General features: G+C 42.9%; 1 protein-coding gene across 4 annotated transcripts; it reads right to left on the bottom strand.

Annotated features, from left to right (window-relative positions):
- Window positions 1–2,007: 2,007 nt before the first annotated feature.
- LOC122159904 (neurotrypsin-like) lies at window positions 2,008–22,760 on the bottom strand. Of its 4 annotated transcripts, none has more exons than XM_042817928.1 (17): window positions 21,308–22,760; window positions 16,770–16,992; window positions 14,636–14,681; window positions 13,858–13,952; window positions 12,597–12,833; window positions 11,600–11,723; window positions 10,743–10,918; window positions 10,075–10,222; window positions 9,152–9,330; window positions 8,754–8,895; window positions 7,874–8,073; window positions 6,992–7,133; window positions 6,609–6,814; window positions 5,993–6,071; window positions 5,701–5,823; window positions 4,882–5,162; window positions 2,008–3,080 (listed from the first exon to the last, which is right to left on the bottom strand). In XM_042817928.1, the coding sequence occupies exons 2-17, from the start codon at window positions 16,786–16,788 to the stop codon at window positions 2,770–2,772; spliced, it is 2,508 nt and encodes an 835-aa protein (XP_042673862.1). In that variant the 5' UTR covers window positions 16,789–16,992; window positions 21,308–22,760; the 3' UTR covers window positions 2,008–2,769. The 4 variants fall into 4 exon arrangements, with proteins under 4 accessions (XP_042673862.1, XP_042673861.1, XP_042673863.1 ...); XM_042817927.1 differs by lacking the exon at window positions 21,308–22,760 and adding an exon at window positions 17,149–17,496; XM_042817929.1 differs by lacking the exon at window positions 21,308–22,760 and adding an exon at window positions 17,283–17,496.
- Between the last annotated feature and the right edge of the window lie 295 nt (window positions 22,761–23,055).

The following is a 23,055-nucleotide window of genomic DNA, read 5'->3' as shown; positions in this document are numbered from 1 at the left end:
GGCAAAGCATGTGAGTTTGGTTTGGGCCACAAAGAGGAACAGTGATGTTCTGAACAGGCTAGGACAACTCACAAGCGTGTTTGCAGGTTTGCTTAGCACAAGTAAGTGTAAAACCAGGTGAGGTACTTCCTCCCTTCCTCCTAACTCATTCAGGACTCACAGAATGTTAAGTACCGTGATTCTCACAGCTTTCATGGTGACAAAATACAGGGGAAATATTTTGAATTGGAACATGGGAATCACAGAATGCTGTGCCAGGTCTGTGTCTCACTTACGCTGCGTAGGCATTTTTTCTAACTCCTGAATGGCAACAAGTTAAGTAGGCTTAGGGAAAAAACCTTCAATCCTTTCTATATTTCTAAGCCTGTTGGGGTTATGAGTATAAGCTAGAAGTTCAAACCAGGTTAAACTAGAGGCGTGACAGCACTGCGTTTGAGCTGATGTAGCATTCAGGCTTGGGGGAGGCTGAAAGTGAAAACTAAATCCCTCCCCATTTCCCAAACAGGTACTGTTACTGCCACTCTGGAATAGAGAGGTCTGTAACATAACTGTCCTCGGTTCTCCTCTCATTTTAACTCCTAAGAGAAAACCAGCAGTCTAGCCTGCAGCTTGTGCCTTAGGGACTCTCCGCCAGCAGTCATGGACAGCATAGGCAGCACGGAGCCAAGCACAGCACTGCAAGGACCAAGCCTAGCTCTTCAAATAGAGTCATCAACACAAGCACATTGCAGACATTCAGCCCTCAAGAAGGGGCACTAACAGATCAGGTCAGTCTCAAAGGGCAATTTGCAGGTGTTCTAACATTGCATGTTTCAAAGATTCCTTTAATTCTTTTTTAAAAATAAAGTTTCCACGTACGATTTTCAAAGTCCATTAAAGCACTTGTAAGCCAACTGTACAGTAATCACTGGAGAAGGTAAATTAACTGTTCAGTTTAGCAAAAATCAGGCACCTATGCAGGTCAACACTTTTAGATTAAGCTGCTTTGTAGACGAGAAATTAAAACTTCTGGCAGTCACTGCTTGTTTAACTCAAGGCAATTTCTAATACACTATCACTACTTGTCCTATCATATGACATAGCTAATCCACAGGTTGTGCTGTCTTCCATTCTTGCCTTGATAATTCCCAGGTACCAAACAGCTCAGTGCCTCGAGTACAGACCTTGCAGTCAGCCGGCTAGTGTGTGACTGAGTGAATCCAAAACATGCACATTTGGCAAAAGTTCCACATGTCTCAGACTGTATTATTACTCCATGTTTGGATCATTGGTTGTGCACCAAGGCTGCTCATGAACAGACCTGTCTTCTCTCTGGCTTGGCTACACGTATACAGAACACACCACTGTGAGCTGCACAACTGTTAACACACTTAGCTCTTCTGCTTTTGTATTTTTCTCCCTACTCAAAAATAATCAATTAACCTAGAAAGTAATTAAGGCCTCAGAGGAGGAAATTACGTCCATTTGTTTGAATGAGAGAAGGAAGAAACTGAAATGTTCAGTAACACTTGTATTCTCTCAGTATTATTTCTGTCCAGGTTGAGAAGGTCTGACCCTAAAACAGTAGTAGCTTGATGGCACTGCTTGCAGACCCTTAAGTCAAGCCAACCCAATTCCACTGAGATGAATGAAAAGAGAAACATAAAAAGAAGAGAGAAACTGTTGTACAAAGGCTGCATATACTCCAGGAATGCAGGAAACTGTCTTGCACCTCAAGAGAACTACTCACTCTAGTGTTTGTTTGGTGTCTACACTCCAGAGTATTTCCATGCTTCACAGGAGGACTATGAACACAGAGACACTAAAGGCTAAGATCACAAAGGGCAGTTAATAATAATGATGAATAAAATATCAAGATAAAGTCGCTGCAGTGCTGTTAAACTGTGAATCAACACCTGAACACTTAACACTATATTTGGATTTAAAGAAAAGTAATGGTGTCTATTCCAGTCACACTGAAGTCACATTTTTAAGTCATTCACAGTAATCATGAGAGCAAGAAAGCTATTGTCTCTTAAAAACAAAGATTTACTCTCACACAAACAATTGATTCCAGGAGATGCTGCTTTATGGAGAAACAAAAAACAAACCACAGAAGAACCACAATTTTGAGAAAGCAGCAATAAAGCCGTAGCATCTGACCAGAAATGTGTGGCACAAGGATTACAGCTGGAAGGACAAGCACCTCTTAGCAGGGACAGACATTTTTAGAATCTAATATTCAGAAGAGAAAAGGTTCCCCCTAGAGACATATCAGGGGAAAAAAAAGGCCAATTGTTAGCCTGCTCCTCAGCTCAGGTCAAATCTTCTCATTTCTGGAATGGAAGAGAGACATGTTATGAAAAAGTATGCCAGAGCTTGCAGCAACTTACAAGCATCTCACCTGTCTTTGCAGTGATTTTCAAGTGTGTGAACATACAAAAACTGGTGAACAGATTTACAGAGACAGGTATATCTTCATTTCTACCATTTCCGTGTGTTGGGGCCAAAGAAAGAAGCACTGATTGCATTACAGGACTCAAACTTGTTGTCAGAGCAACACAGGCTAATTTGTCCTACCAGTGTGCACTTGCTTTGTCTGCTCAGAGATTAAGAACTAAAGTGAGACCAAAGAATCAACCACAGCTGTTTTTCTCCCAGTTCTATGTTAAATTACTTTCCCAGTGTCCAAAAGAAAACATACATTTCCACCACTCCCAGGCCAGAAGCCACAGCTTTCAGCTGCTGCAGGGAGAAGGACAAGTTGAAGTTCCTGGGGCTCAGACATCTTCATTTTAGCTTGGTCACTTTCTTGATCCAGGGTACGTATCTGCTGACCTTTGTGTACACACCAGGGGAATCCTTCCGACCACACCCGTAACCCCAGGAAGTGATTCCCAAAATGATCCAGCGTCCATTTGACTTCTGACACATGAGTGGCCCTCCGCTGTCACCCTGGCAGCTGTCCACTCGTTTATCTTCAGAGAGGTTCCCAGCGCAAATCATGCGGTTCGTGAACTTCTGCCCATAACGGACCTCACAGTCTTCCCGTGGCAGAAGAGGCACCACCCCCTGCAGTAGTGTTCTTGAATAAGATTTCCCTGGAACAGAACAGACCAGTTAAACCAATTCACATACAGACAACAGCAGCAGCCTAGAGCAACAGTTCTCTGCACAAAAATGGATACTTGTACATTTCACATCAAGATTGTGGCACAGAATTAGGCCAAACTCAGCATCTCTGAACGACCAGAACTTCAGAGAACTGCAAAACCAGACCACAAAAAAGAGCTGTAACATCAAAGAAGCAGGGAAGAGGTTGGAGAAAGGGGATAGATCAAAGGATGAGTCTTACTCCTGGTTCTGCCAACGAATAACTTGAACTTTGTTCAGCTTATTTCACCTCTTTGAGCCTTCATTTCTTTCTCTCTAAAATGACAGTGTTTTCACAAAGGAATAAATGAAGTAACATTTGTGAAATTCTCAGTCCTCAGAGAAGTTTTGGAACACGTTTCAGAAGCATCCAAATATTATTCAAAGGGAGCTTACCTCATCTTTGGCCAGACTTATTTCTATTTGCTCAAATTTTGGTTACCATAGACTTGATCAGAATTTAAGGCTCGTTTCTTAGAGTGCAAACTTCTGGTGCTCAAGATTTAAAGTAATTTATGGACTTACAGTAAGTTCACAAGGTTGTTAACTCATTGAGAAAGATGGGTTTGGTGTGTGGGAGAGATTCTAGCTGTTAAGTACCAGCATAACTTAAAGGAATTACATGACTAAATTACTCCTTGATCCTCTGCAGACACCCCAAAGTGACATGTGCACCTGGTATAACTGACTTCAAAGGCAAATCTGTATTTTCAATCAAACACTTGAGTAACAGCTAGAGAAACAGCTGGAAAGGATGGCTAAGTCCAAAAACAACAGAAAACTCCTGGGGCTATTTGTGTTTTGGCAGCAAGTCTTTCTGAACATATGCATTTTCTCCAGTCACAGCAGCCCAGAAAGGCCTCCTTTCCTTAAGCCCTGCTTTGCATCTACGAACCCCAAGTGGGAAAGGACTGCACAACTGGTCACAACGTCTTACTTAGAGTTCAAAGCTGTCCCTAGACTAATGCATCCATGTCAGAACTCCACCAAGCCCAACATTTTAAAACATTGCCTTGACAGTGTTAACAATTTAGTCATTAATACTTTCTAGAATATTCTCTCCTCCCTTTAACCTAGAAGTTTCAGAGTAATGTTGTGTAAAACAGCATGTACAGCAGGTTCTCAAAGCTTGTGCAGAAACCAATGTCAGAGCCCAGCTGTCCCTGGAACAATATCCAGGGAGATTCATCACAGTGGCTGGACTTCCAAGAAAGGTCACCTACTGTACAGAAAGAGCACTTTGTCTCAGCTCACTACCTAGGCACATGCTCTTTACAAGCAAGATTTATGAGGAACATTCCTTCCACTGCAAAGCCCTCACTTTACTACTGTGATCTATAAAGAAGGCAGGAGACCATGGAAACATGGGGACCTTCCTGAACAATATACAGATTTTGTGCACCAGCTCTGCATGTGCAATGGCTCTGTTGTGGGCAAACATGAAAGGGGAGAGAAGGAGAGAACTGTGATGAGCTGGCAGCTTTCCTCTCCCTCACAGCTTCAGAAGATTGCTATGGCAACCACAACTTCCATCATGGACAGGCTTCAAGACAACCTCAACATCGGAAGAAAACAGTGGCACAAAAATTGCTTTATTTCCTGTTCCTTGACACCATGCACTTGGCAGAAATAATGGGAGCATTAAAAACATGGCCTTGAATTGAACAGACGTAAAATAATTGTGCATATAGATTCCTCAGTCCAGATTCTCCCCATCCCTATCTTGCTCCTAAGAGCTTTGTCACTTACCTGTGTCTCCCCAACCAGAGATGATGCAGGCTTGCCTGTTTATGTCAGACTTCTCTTTCTTATCAGGAAGGCAGATAGGCAGAACGTGGCTGTTGAAGGAGAGACAATGCCCCTCTCTGCCTCGCATTCGGACCAGGGCAATGTCATTATCGTTGCTGCCAGCCCAGTAGTTCCTGTGGAGGACAATCCGCTCCACAGGCAGCTCTCTCTCAAACTCATCCTTCACAGCTGTGTGGTAGTCACCCACCCGCAGCAGGTAGCGTCGCACATCAACACCAAACCTAGAGAAAAAGACATGCAATACCTTGATATTTCTACTAACAGAGAATTAGACTCATGCAAGTCTCAACTGCTTTGAGACTCAACCCACACACTTATAAAGAAGTGCCAGCTACAGGACTGTGGGATCTCTTCCCACAGATGTGATAATGCCAGCTGTTACAGTCACTATTTACCATGCACAATACTTCTTTCTATAGATAGGGTTACAACAGTAACCCAGTAACAGTAACGGGCTCATGGCTTTCTCTTTTCACATTTCCTTAAAGTACTGGGAGATGATTCTATGATTAATATCAAAATGATGGTTCCCTTTAAGGTGTAAAACTTCAAAGTTAAGAGGGCAGGTATAAGCAGTGAGGGATAACGTAAGCCTAAATTGAGTCATCCCCATAAGTTCTCCAAAATCACACACATCATAACCTGAAGGTCTTGGTTTAGAAACTTTGTTCATGTGTTTCCATTGGGTTGGGAGAACAACCTCATTTGAGGTTATCTTCGTCTTTGAGAATCCCGTAGAGCTCCCATTTACAAACACACCTTTTGAAGCAGTGGGCTGCAGTCACTACCCAGCAACTGCTGATCACTGTTGCCCCACAGAGCAGACGGGTATCTCTCTGGAAACCCTTCAACCGTAGTGAGGCCTGCCATGGCCAACCACCTCTGAAGAAGAAACAGAAGAACAGTAAGCATCACATACACGGGAGTTGTCGCTTTTCCCGTTCACTCTGCCCTATCTGAGCTCAGCTGACAAGCATTCTTCCCTAGATAGACCATTGGTTCAAATGAAGTTAGGAAAGCTGGAACCTGTTCTGCCTTTCTCAGCAATTACCTGAGAGACTTGTTTCCACCTATGATCCTTTTCTTGCGACGATGAAGTAGGCGCATGCCACACACACTGGACTCTGGACCTGCACAGTAAAGTTAGCACAGTTGGATAGATACCTTCAGCTTAAGTATCAACAACTGCTGTCACAGAGCCAAGATATCCCTCCTGTCCCCTGAAGGCATTAATCCTCCTGGTAGTTGACTGCATTGTGTTGTGCAAAGGAATTTATAAGATTTGTTCCCAATGGTTTCCACAGTTTTAGTGGAGGAGCTTACCTCCAGAATCTGTAGTCCTACGGCAAGAATTGGCTCTACAGCTTTCCTCAGTGCTCCAAAGCCCAAAGTTTGCTTATAGTTACTGCTCTAAGGAAGAGTATAATGATATGACTCAAGGGAAGTTCTGCAGGCTCAAAGACCTGACGTGGTTAGAGCTCCTCTGACTAGTCTAGACTAGAAGAGACAGTGAAAACAAAGGAAGAGTAACCAGGAGCTGCAAGAGAGAACATGCTTATTTTGTAGTTAAAGTTTCAACCGAAAAAGATAAAAACTACAGTGAAAAAGCATGCAGAAATCCTAAACCTTGAGCCCCAGATTTCTGTGTAGAAGAAAGGGCACATCACCTGTTCTCCTGATATCCTGGACCTTCTCTTCCACATAGTCACAAATCACACCAGCATCTTCACCGTGCCAGCAACTGTGAATCCCAGTGTCAGGTCTGACACATTGCCCCAGAGCGTGCTCTGTGCCTCTACATTCTATACTGTCCAGATGGATGGGCCCTTGGCCTTCACCAAAATAAGCCATTGCCCTGGCTTTTGCTGCACCACTGCAATGAGAGAGAGAATGGCTAATGTGCATCAAGCAAGAGGCAGGTGAAACTGATGCACCAGCATGTTTTAAAGAGAAATTTCAAGGGAAATGAATCTCCCAGAAACAGGTTCAGAAAGAAGATTCCTCCTGAGAGCAATTTGTATTTGTAAGATGCATGTACCAGTTATCTTACCTGAAGCCCAGTTGCCTGCAAACTACTGTAGCATCTCTGTCTGTCCAGCCATCATCACAGATGCTGCCCCACTGCCCATTCAGGAATACTTCAACCCGTCCCTCCTTGGTGCTTTCTCCATCCACCAGCCGCACAGGAGGTCCTGTGAAAGAAAAAACACAGGGGTTGCTGCAAGCAAAAATACCAAAGAGCATGAGGTGCCCAGAACTTAGTTTTTATAGGAAAAACTGAGGAGATGAGGAGGAGGTGAGAAGGAGAAGAGTGGTGATCTATTTGACCACTATGTCCCTCATTTCATTTCCTTGCAAAATTGGTGCATATTAATTTATTAAATACACACTGGAAATCATTAGATCATATTTCTGAAAGCTAAGTAAAGAGGAGAACAAGAGCAGAAAGAAAGTTATTAGCTGCTGAGCCAAGAACGGACAAGCTTAAACATGCCTTGGAAATAAATCCATTCAATTATAAAAACTATTACATTATTCTAGGCAAGAAAAGTGCTCTACATCCAGGAAAAACAACAAAAAAAAATGGATGGTGTATATTCGAATTAAAAAAAAAAAAAAAAAAAAAAGATGACAAATTGGAAAGTTTCCTGCAGTAGAGAAAACAGTAACAGGCCTCATATAAACAAAGAGACCATCAAAATCGTTCTCTTCAATCTCCATCTCTCTACAGGTCTGGCTGTACATCTTGAAGAACCACAGTTCCATGGCTCTGCCCCAAAACAGCCAGGGCTTATGCCTATGAATCCTTCTCAAAAACCAGTTCTAATTGAGGCAGCAGAGGGAAAGATCCCACATCTGCCAAAGTTTCCAAAGTATCAGACCAGAAAGTGATGTTTTCCCTCTGTCCAGAGCAAGGCACAAGTTAAGTTACCGAGGCTGCCAGTGACTGTGTTGCTCTCAGGGGAACAGTGGACTCCCACGTCCTCAGCGTGTGAGCAGTCGTGCTGCCCCCAGTTGCTATGGGGACAGTCCAGGAGGGAGAGCTCCGTGCCCACACAAGCCACATCATCCAGCAAGATAAAGCCTTGGCCAGCAGCATAGTCTGCTTCAGAGGCCAGGGTAGCAGGCCCACTAGAGGGAAGAAAGAGAATGTTAACATCAAAGTCATTGTAAATCACTAATCCCACAGAGGGTCCCAAACTCAAACCAAAAGGAAAACTCACCTGGAGACATCTGCTGTGGCACTGGTGGTCTCTCTACTCAGCTATTCAGTGATACATTAGACAGCAGCCAATCAGCTGGCACACCTCACCAGCTTCAGCTTTCATAGAGACCATTAAGAAATCCCTACCACTACTCTTTCTTGTTCTAATGGTCTTCCTTCAAGTACCAAAGCAGGTGATATAGGTTAGCAGCAGTGCAGACAGCTGATACTGTTTAGCAGGTGATAAAGCTTAGCTGACAGAGCAGACAGGGTGGTAGTGCTGAGCTGATACATCTCAAAATTTAAGAAATAATAAGAAGAAATTCAAACTTTGGTGGGGGATTCACTAAGACAGTACTAAGCCTGTTATCTACTTTCAAAACAGGTCAAAGCAAGAAATAATTAAGACAGATACATATATTAATTTTTTCCTGGGAAAGGATGTGGACACCTATTATTCTTTCCTGAATGAAACTGCATAATGGTAATGACAAAGTACTGAAGGAAGTACTGAAGGAAGTAACGTCCAGCCCATACCAGTAAAGGGACATAGAATCTAAACCTTGACATTAGGAAGTACAGATACTACAAATGCTCTCAGTCCTACCTGAAGCCCAGCTGCCTGCAGACCACCTGGGCACTGAGATCTGTCCAGCCATCATCACATACTGTGCCCCAGTCTCCATTGTAATAAACTTCTACCCTGCCTTCGCTGGGGCTGCGACCACCAGTCAGCCTTACAGTGCCCTCTGCAAGGGGTAGGAGAAGGAAAGATCAGCACTCAGAAAGGGAGAGAATAAACAGCCTAAGCCCCACTGCTGAAGACTCTCTACAGCCCATGACAGGAAGAAACCAAAGACAGTTACCTAAGGATACTAAAAAAATGAACATACCTCAGTCTTTCCATACCTCAGCATTTCCACCTTGTCTGGCTCTGATTCATTTCCACCTACGTAATACAGGAGCAAGGCTGCATCTGACTGGCACAGAACTGTAAGTACGTACCTGTGAAAGGGTCACAAGAGACACCAGCATCTTCAATATGGTCACAGTTTTGTTGTCCCCAGTCACTCTTCTTGCATTGGTCGAGTGAGAGTTCATTGCCTGAGCACTCCACTTCATCTAGCAGGATGGGGCCAGATCCCTGACCATAGTGAGCCCACGACAAGGCTTTCGGGTTCCCACTGCAAGAGATGCATGAAAATTCAGTAAGGAAGGTCACAGACTGGTGCTCTTGGATTCTGTGTTTCCCAGAGTCTCTCCTACACTAATCCTTCCATAGCTTATCTGTGTTTCTTACACAGTGGTGTTGCCAACGGTTAACCAATATATCTCACTGGAAAGTTCTTTAATATGATTTGAGGACAATGATGTCTCAATCTCAGTGAAAGGCAAAACTCCCAAAGTAGGAAGGATCTCAAGCCTAACTCAGCTATTTTGAGCAATTATGCAGAATTGATTTAGTGTACAATAGTTCCTTGCATTTAGTGTCGGATAGCACAGAGAATGAGGTGCTCTCTTGCTTTCCTCCTGAATGAAGAGGATAAAGACAATCAGTGAAACTGAAGGTGTTTAAATTTAAACAAATAAATGACTGCAATTCACCTGTGGAAGTCACTGCAAGTTAGCACTGCAGCCACAAATACATGCATTATACAAGCATGTAAAAATAATGAACAGGGATAAACACAAACAAACGTTGGATAGGATTAAACCAACTCTTTTTTACACAGCAAAAACCCATAAAACTGACTGACCTAATTAAGTACAAAATCCCATGACAAGATGTTAAGTCTGGAATTATCTTCCCCAAGATTTTCTTACCCTTCCATAGAAAGGAATGGTGCTATATGGTGAAGACAGATGCTCTCACATTCTTTATTCAGACTACTTCTATTACTACTTCATGTGAACAGTACGGAAAGTACCTGAGTCCCAGCTGCCTACAAACTACTTCAGCATCACGGTCATCCCATTGGTCATCACAGATGGTACCCCACTTGCCATCATGGTATACCTCCACCCGTCCTTCAAAGCTCTCCTTTCCCCCAACTAAACGCAATGGAGCACCTACACCTGTGTTTCAAAAAAGGAAAAAGAATAAAACAGAACAAGATAGAGACAAAGCACATCTAGCAGTTAAAGACATAGAGCTATTCACCAGCCAGAGCCACTTCTGGGACTCTCTTGTTCCATTCTACCATTTCCTCCCCTCCAAACTCTCTAGAAACATCAATGACTGCAAGCCACAGCAGGAGGTGCCACTAGTCCAGGGATGGCTCTTTAACTGGCTGCTACAATGACCAGGACTTTGCTGCCTGTAAACAAAAACCTGTTTTGAATGAAAAGGGATGTGGTCATAAGCAACAGCATCTTTCAGTGATTTTGGAAGCAAGTACTTGGGATTGGGAAAAAAAAAATTATTTTCCACTGGAAGGAAAGTAATCACCATCACAGCAGGTGAAAAAAGAATACATTCCAATGATTTACTCTCCACAGCATCATGATCTCAGATTTAATATCTTATCAGCAGCACTAGATTCCAAGTGAACTAGGCACAAGTAAAAAGGGAGTGAACCTCCCTTTGGAGATTTACCTTCTGGAGGGACACATGTTACCATGGCGCTTCCCTGGTTACAAGTTCCTGACACAGCTTCCTGATAGCCACACTGCAAGAGGGTTTTCTCATCCCCATGGCAGTTTGCTGACTGCAGGTGCAGGGGAATAGGCCACAGTCCAGGACGATTCTTCTTCCCAGCTGTGCCAATCTCACTGGTGTGGAGAATGCAACAGAATGATGAAACTGTTGTACTGCTTAACTCACAATTGTTTTCCAGCCCAATTGTGGCATTTCATGTCTTGTGAGCCCAATTAATTGTGAGAGCTTAAAGGGATAGCCATTTCCAGTCTAAGCAAGCAAGCACGCAGTACTATCCCACCATGTAATACATGCTATCTTCCCTGCAGCAGAGTTGATCTGGTCAGAAATGGTACCCTCATTGGAGAGTGATAAACAAACCCTTCAACAGATTGTAACATGGTCAGCACATCTAAATATCTGAATCAAATTCTTCCTTCTCTGTGGACCTAATCTCTTTTTCTTTGGAAGACTAAAGGCCAAATAAGAGATTCCCAAAGAGGGTTCACAGTTGCAACATTTTCTAAAAGATCAGTACAGTAATACTAAAATGACAATATTAAAAATCGAATCACTCAGCACAGCACTGAACATCAAGATTTAGAAACTACCGTTTCTGCAAATGCTGACTGGGGTTAGGCATAGCCATGGAAAGAACACAGGTGCGAAGGACCCTAGCAAGTGGGAAGTCAGCCTACAGGACAAACTCCTCTCCTACAGCCTACATATTACTCCAGAAGGACAGTAATTAATGAGGCGGTTCTCTCAAAGAACCTATGAACACATAACACTTCAAGCCACACTGAGGTTCTCACCTGAGACCTAGCTGCCTGCAGACAACACTGGCATCCCAGTCAGTCCAGAGGTCAGCACAGATGGTACCCCAGAGTCCACCAAAGTACAGCTCCACACTACTATCTTCAGCCAACCGCACAGCACCTTCCAGGCAAAGAAAAGAAAAATGAAAAAAAGACATTTCAGATGAGCAAGTCTTGGACTTCTGAGTGTAGCTGAGCTGAATTGGACCCAATTCCTCACATCCTGTTTCATGGTACTTTCACTGACTTGCATGAAGTAGTGTAAGGGTGTGGTAGGCACACAGCATACCCATGCTTGTTGTAGCCTTCACTTTAATGAAGCTAACTTTGAACTTTGAAGTACTTTGAATAATACTTACACTGTTGAAGGAAGATATTTGTTGTCTCATTTATTATCCATTCTGCAAAACGCAGTTAAAGTCGGCAGATGAGGACAAACAGTGCACAAATCAGTGCACTGAGAGCTTCCTTGCATGCCTCAAAATAAGCAGCAGTCATTGTTTTGGCACTGCAAGGAATTCTAAAGGAAGCTTAGGACCCACTTTGCAACAGAAGATTTACAAATCTAATCACAGAAGATTTTTCTGTATTTGAGCTGCTACAATTACATGAGCAGAGTTCTGATATGAAGACTTAAGGAGTTGGAGTGGGTTGTTTTCCACATAACAAACTGCTTTCAAAATTACCTAAGTTAACAAAAAAAAAAAAAAAAAAAAAAAAAAAAAAAAAGAATTCTCCATGTATGAGAATAAAAGTATCTATAAAAGACATGGCTATAGCAGCTTAAATCCACCCCCTAGCACATACAGATGTTTTATCCCCAAACAGGCTAGCTTTTAGTCCTAATTCTTTAGACAAACTGGGACACTTACTGCACTGTTCTTCTTTCACAGGTTATCCTAACTGCTACTTACTGGTCTGTGCAGCATCATTTCTAGCCTTAACCCCTTAAGACAGAGTAGCCCAGGCTCTGGCAGATAGGAAACAGTCTTACCTTGGTTACAGTCACAGTTAGCCCAGCTGATGGCCCCTGATGCAAGTCGGAAGAAGCACCAGGGTGTAGTTCCCCCATCTGGGTTTCTGCAGTGGTTGTGGTTCCCTAAGCCACGGTCTGGGTACTGCTGAACATAATCAGGGAACTCTGCCCAGTTCAGGCACTCTGCCCCAGCCTCAGTGACAGCCAACGAGCCATTGTAGTACCCAAGAGGTCCGATGCCGCACCCACTGGACGCTGGACACAGAAAGAAAGCTGTTAGCTATACTTAAGGCATCACACATGGAGGATCAGACAACACCAGACGTATGAGCTCATCTCCTGAACCACCTTTTATGTCTACAGTCTTGAAGCTCTTCTTGAGACCCCACCTGGAATACTGCATCCAGTTCTGGGACCCCCAACACAAGAAGGACAATGAGCGGGTCCAGAGGAAGGCCACAAAGATGGTCAGTAGGCTGGAGCACTTCCCCTGCAGGGACAGGCTGAGAGAACTGGGGCTCTCCAGCCTGGAGAAGAGAAGGCACTGGGGGACCTTATAGCAGCCTTCCACTACATGAAGGAGGCCTACAGAAAATCTGGGGAGGGACTTTTCATAAGGGCATGTAGTGATAGGACAAGGGGAAATAGCTTTAAGCTGGAAGAGGGTAGATTTAGACTAGATATCGGGAAGAAATTCTTCACTGTGATGGTGTGAGATCCTGGAACAGGTTGCCCAGAGAAGTTGTAGATGCCCCTCTTTGGAGGTACTCAAGGCCAGGCTGGATGGGGCTTTGAGCAACTTTGTCTAGAAGGAGATGTCCCTGCCTATAGCAGTGGGGTTGGAACTCGATGGTCTTGAAAGTCCTTTCAACCCAAACCATTCTATGATTCTATGATTATTTTCAGAGCAACTTAGGAAAAAAAAATGTTCTGAAGATAATGAATTGCTTGGATCTTTAAAATGTGTTAATTGGACTCAAACACAAACAGTTTGAACTGGTTCTCATTGCCAGTAATTTCAATAGACATATGCCCTTATTCTGACTTGCTTTTGAGCCTGGCACAGACTTTTCCCCTTTTGTACCTCCTTTGGTACCTGAATATGATGCTCTTAAATTTGATTCTAAGATCTTCAAAAGATTAATTCCCTGTCTTAATTGATTGAGACAGAGAAGAGTGGAAAATTGGGTGTAATTTAATTCTGTAAATCAGAAAGATGGAAAATGGCATTGTCATTCACTGTATGTATGCCTTTATACACATTAGTGTATCACCTCACCTGTCTGAACTTTTCTTTCCTTAGGAAAGGAAAGGCAACCGGTTTCAAGGTAGAGCACAGATGCCAGTGTTCCAGGCCAGTGTCTATACAAAAATCTCATGTAAAGAAATCCCAACATTTAATTCAATATTGTCTTAATAGAGAAAAAAAAAAACAAAACAACAACTTCTCCAGTCATGACTCTGCAATAAGAAATAGGGAAGCTAGAACAAGATTCTGTGTGAGGGTGTGTTTTTTAAGAATGTATAAAATGGATAAACTAAAAAAAAAAATGGATAACAGTTATAGCTCCATTCACAAAAAAAAATCAGAAAAATTCTTCTGCTATAAAGACACATATGATAAACAGCAGAGACAAATGACAGCTGAATATTAGCTACAAGGTACAAAAGTGATAAGCAATTACAGTTAGCTCAGTTAGATGCCTGGAAAACACACTGTGCTCCTTGGATTACCTGCGAGCTTAAGAGGGGAGAACACAAGAATTCAGAACTTACTAGGTGGAATGAGCATGCAAAAGAAGACTAGGGCAGAAACAGAGATGAAAGAAAAAGAATGGGGGAGGAACAGAGAAGTACAAGAGTATTAGACATGATGAAGAGAAAGTAGTTTGGCCATGTTGCTGAAGGAGATAAACATTGAGGCATACAGGATAAAAGAAATGATGGAAAGAAGGGAAGAAAGCCAGAGAGCAGTGGTTCATCGTACCTGTGGTCTCAGATCACCACTGCAGGAAAGAATCTGCCTGATGACTGAATTAATAACTTCTTGTTCTTACCTGCACTCTGCAAATGGTTTTGGCTGGGCTGGGATCCCAGGAGAGCCTGGGAAAAGAAACAGAGCAAAAGCAGAGATATTATCCAATGAAATAAACACGGGCATGTCCCGAAAGCAGCTCGGCCTTTTGCTGCTTTAGGCAAACACACCCTGGTAACCAGCCTCTTCCCTGCTCTCTCCATTGCTCTTCAAACCCAATCACAGCTCTGCCCACTGACAATAAAATGTATAATTGCTGGCCTGCAGAAATTTACCCTTGATCTAAGCACATAACAGGGCTCTGCTTGTTCTTTTCAAGGTTTCAGCCCTAATGCTCTCAGCGAATAAAATCTGACTCCAGAGTGAGATCTCTATGGAAAGAAAAGTCGGGAAAAAAAAATCACTGTTATTAGTAAGGAAAAATAATGAATAACTATTCACTCCCCCTCCATGCAAAGAATAAGCAATCCATGACCACAGGAGCAAACACAGCTATCAGATGGGATGATGCCCCTAGTGTTCCATGTGAAGATTGAATTAAACATCCATGTACCAAGTGGAAAACAACTGAAGAAGAAAATCTAGCATGGCTTTTTGAGGATTTTGTTTTTAAATGTATGACAGTACAAGATTTCATATGAGACTATTATCCAAATCATATTAAGTAGCTAAGAACAAAGAATATGAAATAAAGCCCTCATTCTAGCATCTTGTCCATCCCCAAAATTACATTTCCTCTTGTAGGCAGTGTTTTTGGTGGTTATAACTTGACTGCTGGTTGAGAGATAGGGATCTCCACTTCAACACACTGCATGGTATGCAGGCAGGTGCAAGACCTTCACAGATCCAGAGTAGAAAGAAGAAACTACATGCTTTTGCTAGCTTCACGTAGTTTGTTTCATTTCTAAATACAGCCAGATATATATGAACAAAGACTTTTAATTCACAGAGCAGAGGTGCGCAAATGAAGAGAATTAGCTACAGAAATGGTTCTGTTTTTCTTCAAAATGCACTAAATTTTGCTTCTCTCAGCCTCAGCTCTCCCTGAAAGACTTTCAGAATTAAACTGAACCCACTTCTGGAATAAGCAGGGATAGTCCCCATAGATACCAGACAAGAACGACACCTATTCATGGCTGATTTAATTTACAGATTAAAATTATATATAATGGTCAGCAGGTGTTCAGAGCTATGGCCACGCTTCACCATCATCCTCTGGAAGTCAGAATATGACACTGCATACTGAAGATGAATTCCTGACACAGTTCAGAAAGAGCAAGTCAGAGCTCAGGTGCAAATGTACAAGAGGAAGCATAGATAAAACAGCAATTAACTGACAAACCCTCTTCAGCCAAAAATCCATCTGTCTGCATGTATCCAGCTGCTCTGTAAACCAACAATGCTGAAGGACGCACGTGAGGATCTCAAAGCACTTTGCAAAGAGAGGAAAGTGAGCTTAGTGACACTTTTGTGACTGCCCAAGATAATACACAGGACAGGTGACTCACAACCCAAATCCCCTAACTTCTGCGTTCCAGTGTGCACTTATACACACTTGTGAGCTAACATGAGAAAGAGGGATGGGTTGCTATAATAACTGGCCATATGAGACACTGAGAATACTCTTCCTGGAGACACAGCATAAATGACAGTACTCCAGTCCAAGTAATATGCTTCCCTTCTAACGAAAAGCTACTTGCTGCCAGTTCCTGTAGCAGTTTCCAAAACCCCCCAGCAGCCACCATCAACAACACAAAATTTTAGTGCAACTGCCCATGCTGCAGTCGCTGCCCCAGCTCTATGGCTATAAATGGTATCTGCCCACAACAGCAATAGGGATCACCAGTCCATTGGTGAAGAAAAGAAACAAAGAATCTCTCATGCCAGGGTCACCGCAGTGCTTGAGTAACGTGGGGAACCTGAGCCAAAGCATCTGCAAGCCCTTGTGCATCCTGCTTTGTTTCCATTTATGAATTTCATATGCACAAGGAAATAAATCCCTCCCCAAGCCCCCAAGCCTTCCCAGAGACCACAGCTGCCTAGATACTCCAGAAAACATATTCAGTAAGAACACAATCCACTCACAATTAGGATATTAATATATATATAAAAATCTAGGTGACTTTTTACAGATAGAAGAATATTAGTTTTCTTACCTCCCTGCATCTGAGACATGGTAACAGACTCGAGAGCTCTACCAACAGCCTAAGTACTCTGGGGATCTTCATCCTTCCTGTATGAAGTGGGCAGCAGCTTCAAGCTTCACAGTCTCATTCTGCCGCTGGGCTCAGCTGCTGCCTCCTCTTCTCACTCTCCAGCTCAATTTCCCAGAGAGCTGGGTGCTTGCCACTTGGAGGGAGAGGGATGCCTCTTTCATTTCTGCGTGGGGAAAGGGGTGAAAGGGATCAAAGTTCCCAACAGCATCTTATAATCTCACTTTCCTCATCCCCTCCCCACCTCCTCTCCTTGATTCTTCTCTTCAGAAAGGGAAAAAGAAGGGGATAGAAGGGAGATCATGTCCCCAGAATCTATCACCTTTAAAACCAGCAGGAGGCAAGCGCAGACGGGCAGGGCACAGCCCTCAGCCTGCTCCCGCACCTCCGCTGTCCCCTCCCTTTTGCTGGCTGTCCCAGCCTCTCTCTTGGCTCTAGGTACGCATCTCTCCTGACCGCCAGCATCCGCCTCCCCACCACCGTCCGCCCGGCAGCCCGGCCAGCCGCTCTCTCCTCTCCTGAAATTCCTTCTTTCCACAGCTGACTCTTCCTTCTCTCTCCTTTAGCACAAAAGATGTAGCAGTAAAAAGGATCTGGGGCTTCCTTCTGCAACAGCTCCAGCAGCAAAACTGAAAAAGGAAACGGCTTGTGCACGCACGCTCGCCAGAGATTATACTTGTTGGAAGGAATCTGGACTTTATCCTCCCACCGCTGCCTCCTTGATTAGCTGCTTGCAGCTTCCTGAGGTCACACTCTCCTTAGATTTGAACTCAGGTAAATGGGGCCTAGAAAACTATGTTAAGGAGCTTCCAGATTTCCAAGGAAAAATCAGCTCTCAGGGGAGCGTTCCCACTTCTCAGCCCTGCATCTTGCTACCCGGGGTATTGCCTCTTTACCCGTCAAGTGTTTCTTTGACCTTGGGGCTGTAACATTTTCATTTGACTGGCTGGGGCAATTTTCAGAGTTGAAAAATTATTGTATTGTTATCAATTAATCCTTAAGCATTTTGGTGGGCTGTTTCTGTTTTTTGTTTTGTTTGTTTTTAAGCTAGTTCATTTTGAATTTACTGCTCCTTTACAAAAAATGCAGCAAACAATTTAAACATTAATCAAACCTAAGGAGGAGACTTGGTCAATTTCAAATTGTTTAATTTTGGAAATTTCTCACATTTCCTACACTGCTCTGCAGCTCAGTCTAATGAGCATTTACTACATTTATATTCTGATTATGGAGGGATTAACCCTTAGCATCCTGCAGCATGAACTAGTCACCTTAAGAAATGAGCTCATTCCTGGCCAAGCTTGCTGAGAAGCATTTTCAAAGAGACTTTCAGCATAAAAACAAGAAACAGGCTGATACAAATCCAATGGCTTGACAAAAAGCCTTTTTTTCCTTTCTCACTTATTGCCCATTAGTCACTTCACATGACAGCTTTGTGTTGCCTCATCTTTAGTCACTCATCAAATGCAATGAAATTCCACTACATCTGGATCCTTTACAGGAGTCACTAAGTGGTAGGAGGGAGCGGTTTGAGTGGATTCGTACCACACTGCATTCTGCACGTGGTGGATTTGGCCAAGAATTACACTCAGTTAATTAGAAGCAAATCTCCTATATCCCTGTAGCACAGGAGGCAGATGATCAGGCCAGGTGGACATGGAAATAGCTTAGAAGCTATAGCATTCTCTAACTCTCAGGTGGCACAGGCAAAAAGGAGCAAAGCAAAAAGCAAAGATGGAAATGTGTTGGAATTTTCTAATCACTTACTCCAGTGAAAACATAAGGAAAGAATGTACTGGAAACGATAACAGAAAAACCACTAGCATTCAGAGGACTCTACCCCTGACTGAGGACTACAGGCGTTGTTGATGCTCCTTCTTAACTCCTAAGATGCTCACCTACTCAACTCTTTAGGACTAGAAAAGAACAGCTCAATTCAACCTCTATCTGACATGTACTGGTAGGGTTTATAGCCTCTAGCAAAAGTCTGTACTGGATTTCTCTCACAGTAGCTTCCCTCTCTTAAGTCAAGGCTTTCCTAGGTATTTTAAAATGATTTACTGAAAAGGAAAACACAGAGCATCAAAAGCAACAGCAGCTCAAGTGTGGGATACAGCTTCCTGATGGAAGCCAATATATATTTGCAACAGTCTTTGTTGTCTTTGCAACAGTCTCCTCTGTGGCAAGTCTGCAATTACTTCCTACTTGCTAAGACCTCCCCCTGGTTTTTGGGCACATGGAAGGACATTTCCCTGAGACAGAGACATTCTTACTATATTTCTCTCTTCTTCCTTACCCATTTGCTCATATTCTGCTGCAATTCAAAGATCAAGAGTTGCCTACACCAAAGGATTTTTGCTACTTATCATAGTTCTACTGGTAGTTATTCTGGCAACAGCCCCTCTTGGACTGTTCCGGCTTAAACAGCTTCCAAGATATCACAAGCTAAATTAACCTTGTCTGTGTGTTTCAGATTGACTAAGAAGGAAATTACTCCAATATAACTACAGCATTAGAAACATGTTTTAAGTTATCTCTAGATACATGACATATTTAGAACTTCCCTGCGAGTGCTTATTCTTATGAAACAACTGTAATTATCCAGGTCCACTATTTAACACATATTACCTCCTCACCCTGATATAAATGTAGTTGTACAATAATAACAGTCACAGAATCACAGAATCACAGAATCACCCGGGTTGGAAGGGACCTCAAGGATCATGTAGTTCCAACCCCCCTGCCTAGCAGGGCCACCAAACACACACATTCAGATCAGGTTGCCCAGGACCCCGTCCAACCTGGCCTTGAACACATCCATCCACAACCTCCCTGGGCAGCCCGTTCCAGGGCCTAACCACTCTCCTTGTAAAGAACTTCCCCCTAACATCCAACCTAAATCTTCCCTCCCTCAACTTGGATCCATTTCCCCTAGTCCTGCTGTTGTCAGCCCTTTGGAAGAGTTTACTCCCCTCGTGGGTGTAGGTTCCCTTCAGGTATTGATAGGCTGCAATGAGGTCACCCCGCAGCCTTCTCTTCTCCAGGCTGAACAAGCCCAACTCCCTCAACCTGTCCTCATAGGGGAGGTGCTCCAGCCCCCGATCATCTTAGTCGCCCTCCTCTGGACCCTTTCCAAAATCTCAATGTCTTTCTTGTACTGAGGGCTCCACACCTGGACACAGTACTCCAGATGGGGCCTCACAAGAGCCGAGTAGAGAGGGACAATCACCTCCCTGTCCCTGCTGACCACCCCTCTCCTGATGGAGCCCAGGATCCCATTTGCCTTTCGAGCTGCCAGAGCGCACTGCTGGCTCATGTTAAGTCTCTCATCCATCAGGACCCCCAGGTCCTTCTCTGCCGAGCTGCGAGTCTACAATTCCCAACAGAGTCTCTCTCTGTCCTATTTTTTTTCCAGATTATTCTGTATAGACACTTACAAACCAAAAGTATGGCCTTCTAAAATAAGCTTGCTTCACAGGAATGAAACTTACTACACCTGAACTGGCAGGACTACTTTTCCTTTAAACAAAATAAACAAACAAAATAGTTGCCAGTAGCCATGCCTTCCCATTAAAAGATGTATCTCCATCTCTCTAGGCTAAGAAGTAAGGAAGTAATTCTGCTCATCACATGCAGAACAAGAAAGATCCACGTCAGTGCCAAGACGGACTTGGAGCCGAGAACTAGACCTTAGTGCTTTTGCTATTCTCTTAGCTCTGTTTCCTCAGCAGAGAATGCAGGACAATGTATTAGCTGTCAGCTTCTAATCTCTTAACTATAAGTCCTTCAGAAGGGGTGGTCCTTTGCTTTCTCATGTGACCATTATGATCTGTATTTAGGGCGGTTCTTTTTGGAGCCAGGAGTTGGACTCCATGATCCTTATGGGTCCTGTCCAACTCAGGAAATATTCTGTGATTCTGTGTTTTTATCAAGAAAGTCACCTACATGCAGATGCTACAGGCCAGCCTTTTATTCATGCACCTACTGAATGCTTGTTGGTAGCCTATAGAGATTGCTAATCTTGATCAGCTTTGTTTGCAGGCTACTAATAACAAAAGCACAGTAAATCTATTTCAGATTGTTAACTAACTTAATTGCAGATTGGAAAAATGTTTACAAATAGTAAAAGAACAACTCTTACTCTGTCCCTCTAGGGGCATCAAGTATGCAGATGTTGAAAGTTATCTACCAGAGAAACTAACAGATGGCTCATTTCCAAGAGGGGTATTAGGGAGCAAAGGGGTGCTAAAAAAAAATTGGAACAATCACAGCTGTTTTGGAAATCTAAATAAACAAAGAAAGTCAATAAAGCTCCCTCTGGGAGCCTAGAAGCTACACAAGCTAAAAAGAAGCAGACAGTGGTATTAAACCATCTTTTTTAACCTCTTGTAATGGTAGTCAAAATGACTAACCACATGGATGAAATGTAAGGTATCTCTTTATATCTAAGTATTTGTTAATAATGTCTGAGAATTTCCTACCCTTAGGTAGATACATTGAAGTCTGAAGTTCAGGAAAATACAGAAAAATCAGTGCTTCCTCCATAAAAGGTCTTCAGCGAAAGCCTAAGAAGAAAGGTAGTTAACAGCAATCACACACAGTGCTGGTAAAACACTCAAGCTATAAGGTGCATGAACAAGATCAAGGAATTCCAGCAGATTTGCTTAAATCCTATAAATCCTGCTTAGGAGAGTAGAACATCTAGTCCGCTTTGTGTAATTCTTTCCCCATCATGCAGTCACACATAGATCTCTGCAGCAATGTTCTTATACCGTGAGCTCAACACCAGCAGAAACAGAACCCAGCCTTCTTTTCTGCCCCAACAACAGTACTGTGGAGTGGCAAAAGCCCTGAACTCACAAAGGACATTGCCATCTATATACGAACTAGTAATGGAATGACCCCCCAGTATAAATTACATCATGGAACACGACATAAGCTTAACGTGAGATGAGGAAACTGCACCAACTCAAATTGCCAAAGACAATCAGTACTGGGAGGCCTTTTTGGTTACAGCATGGGATTCCCAACCAAAAGTGCAGCTTGAGTACTTCTAAAAGAAATACTTCTAAAAGAAATTCCTTACTCCCAGCTTAGCTCACCTCTTTCAGAAATAAAGAATAAGCAAAGGTGCCCACAGAGGGCATCTTTTGATTTGGAAATGCAAAATGTTACATACAGAAGCGTGTTCCCAAACTCAGGTGCAAACAGAATATTCTTACTCATCCCAGCTCCCATCTCTGAAGGACTCCTTCATGCCACAACAGCAACAATAGAATAAGTTACCTTGTGGGATAACTCATCAATGAGCCTTTAAATAAACTATACAATCTTACACAGTCACAGTCTGCAAGTACCACTTTTATCTTGATCTTTGCTTTGTCTTTATGCTCCAAAGACTTAGTGACATATATATTATTAGTTCTCTGCAGAACTGCACTTTTCTTGCTATATATTTTAACCAGTTAGGTACTGGTCCTAAAACTGGAACCTACCTGCAGTTCTGTGGTACTCTACTGAAAGTTAACAAATCAAAACTAACTGTTCATCACACAGTTTCAGTACCACTACTTTCTTGAACTTTCTTCCCACCTTTTTTTTTTTGTTTGTTTAACTGAAACAATGGAACATTCTGCTGTAGAATCTGATTCACCCATGCCAAACAACAGTCTTGCATCATTTTATCTTTGTGCAGGCAACCTAATTATCTGCCATGACACCACACTCTTCTCACCTGCAAATCAGGGGGTTTAAAACCCTTCCCAATGCACTGTGCATTATCAAAGTATTTTGCTGGAAACTTCTTCCTCATTCCACAGCCTTCTTGCACATGAACAAGAATTTTAAAAATGTCAAGAGGAACCAAGTTGTGTATACATACATGCAGGGGTACGAGTCATTAAATTATTATCAATTTTAAGTTGGCTCAGTGTCTGGGTCTGAACACTTATTGACAGCAGCTCATAAGTTAAGCAGAAAGATTATAAACCAAAGAAAAGTCACCCTTAGCTTAGAAAACAGGTTTACACACATTCCTAGAAGATTTTATTTCACGGTAAGTACATTACTCCACACAGTGGCTGGTTGGACAATTCACTGCAAAGATCCTAAGAGCACAAGATCCAAGAACCTCATGAACAAACTCAGCCAACAATCAAGATGGATTTTTTTTTTTCCACTCTGGAAATAAAATATGAAGTCGTAATCCACCCAGCAGTGTTTACAGACA

The sequence above is a fragment of the Centrocercus urophasianus genome, unplaced genomic scaffold, assembly GCF_019232065.1.
Source record: "Centrocercus urophasianus isolate 14NV4802_14NV808 unplaced genomic scaffold, USGS_Curo_1.0 seq_17, whole genome shotgun sequence".
NCBI classification, from domain to species: domain Eukaryota; kingdom Metazoa; phylum Chordata; class Aves; order Galliformes; family Phasianidae; genus Centrocercus; species Centrocercus urophasianus.
This window is presented reverse-complemented; position numbering and strand designations above follow the sequence as displayed.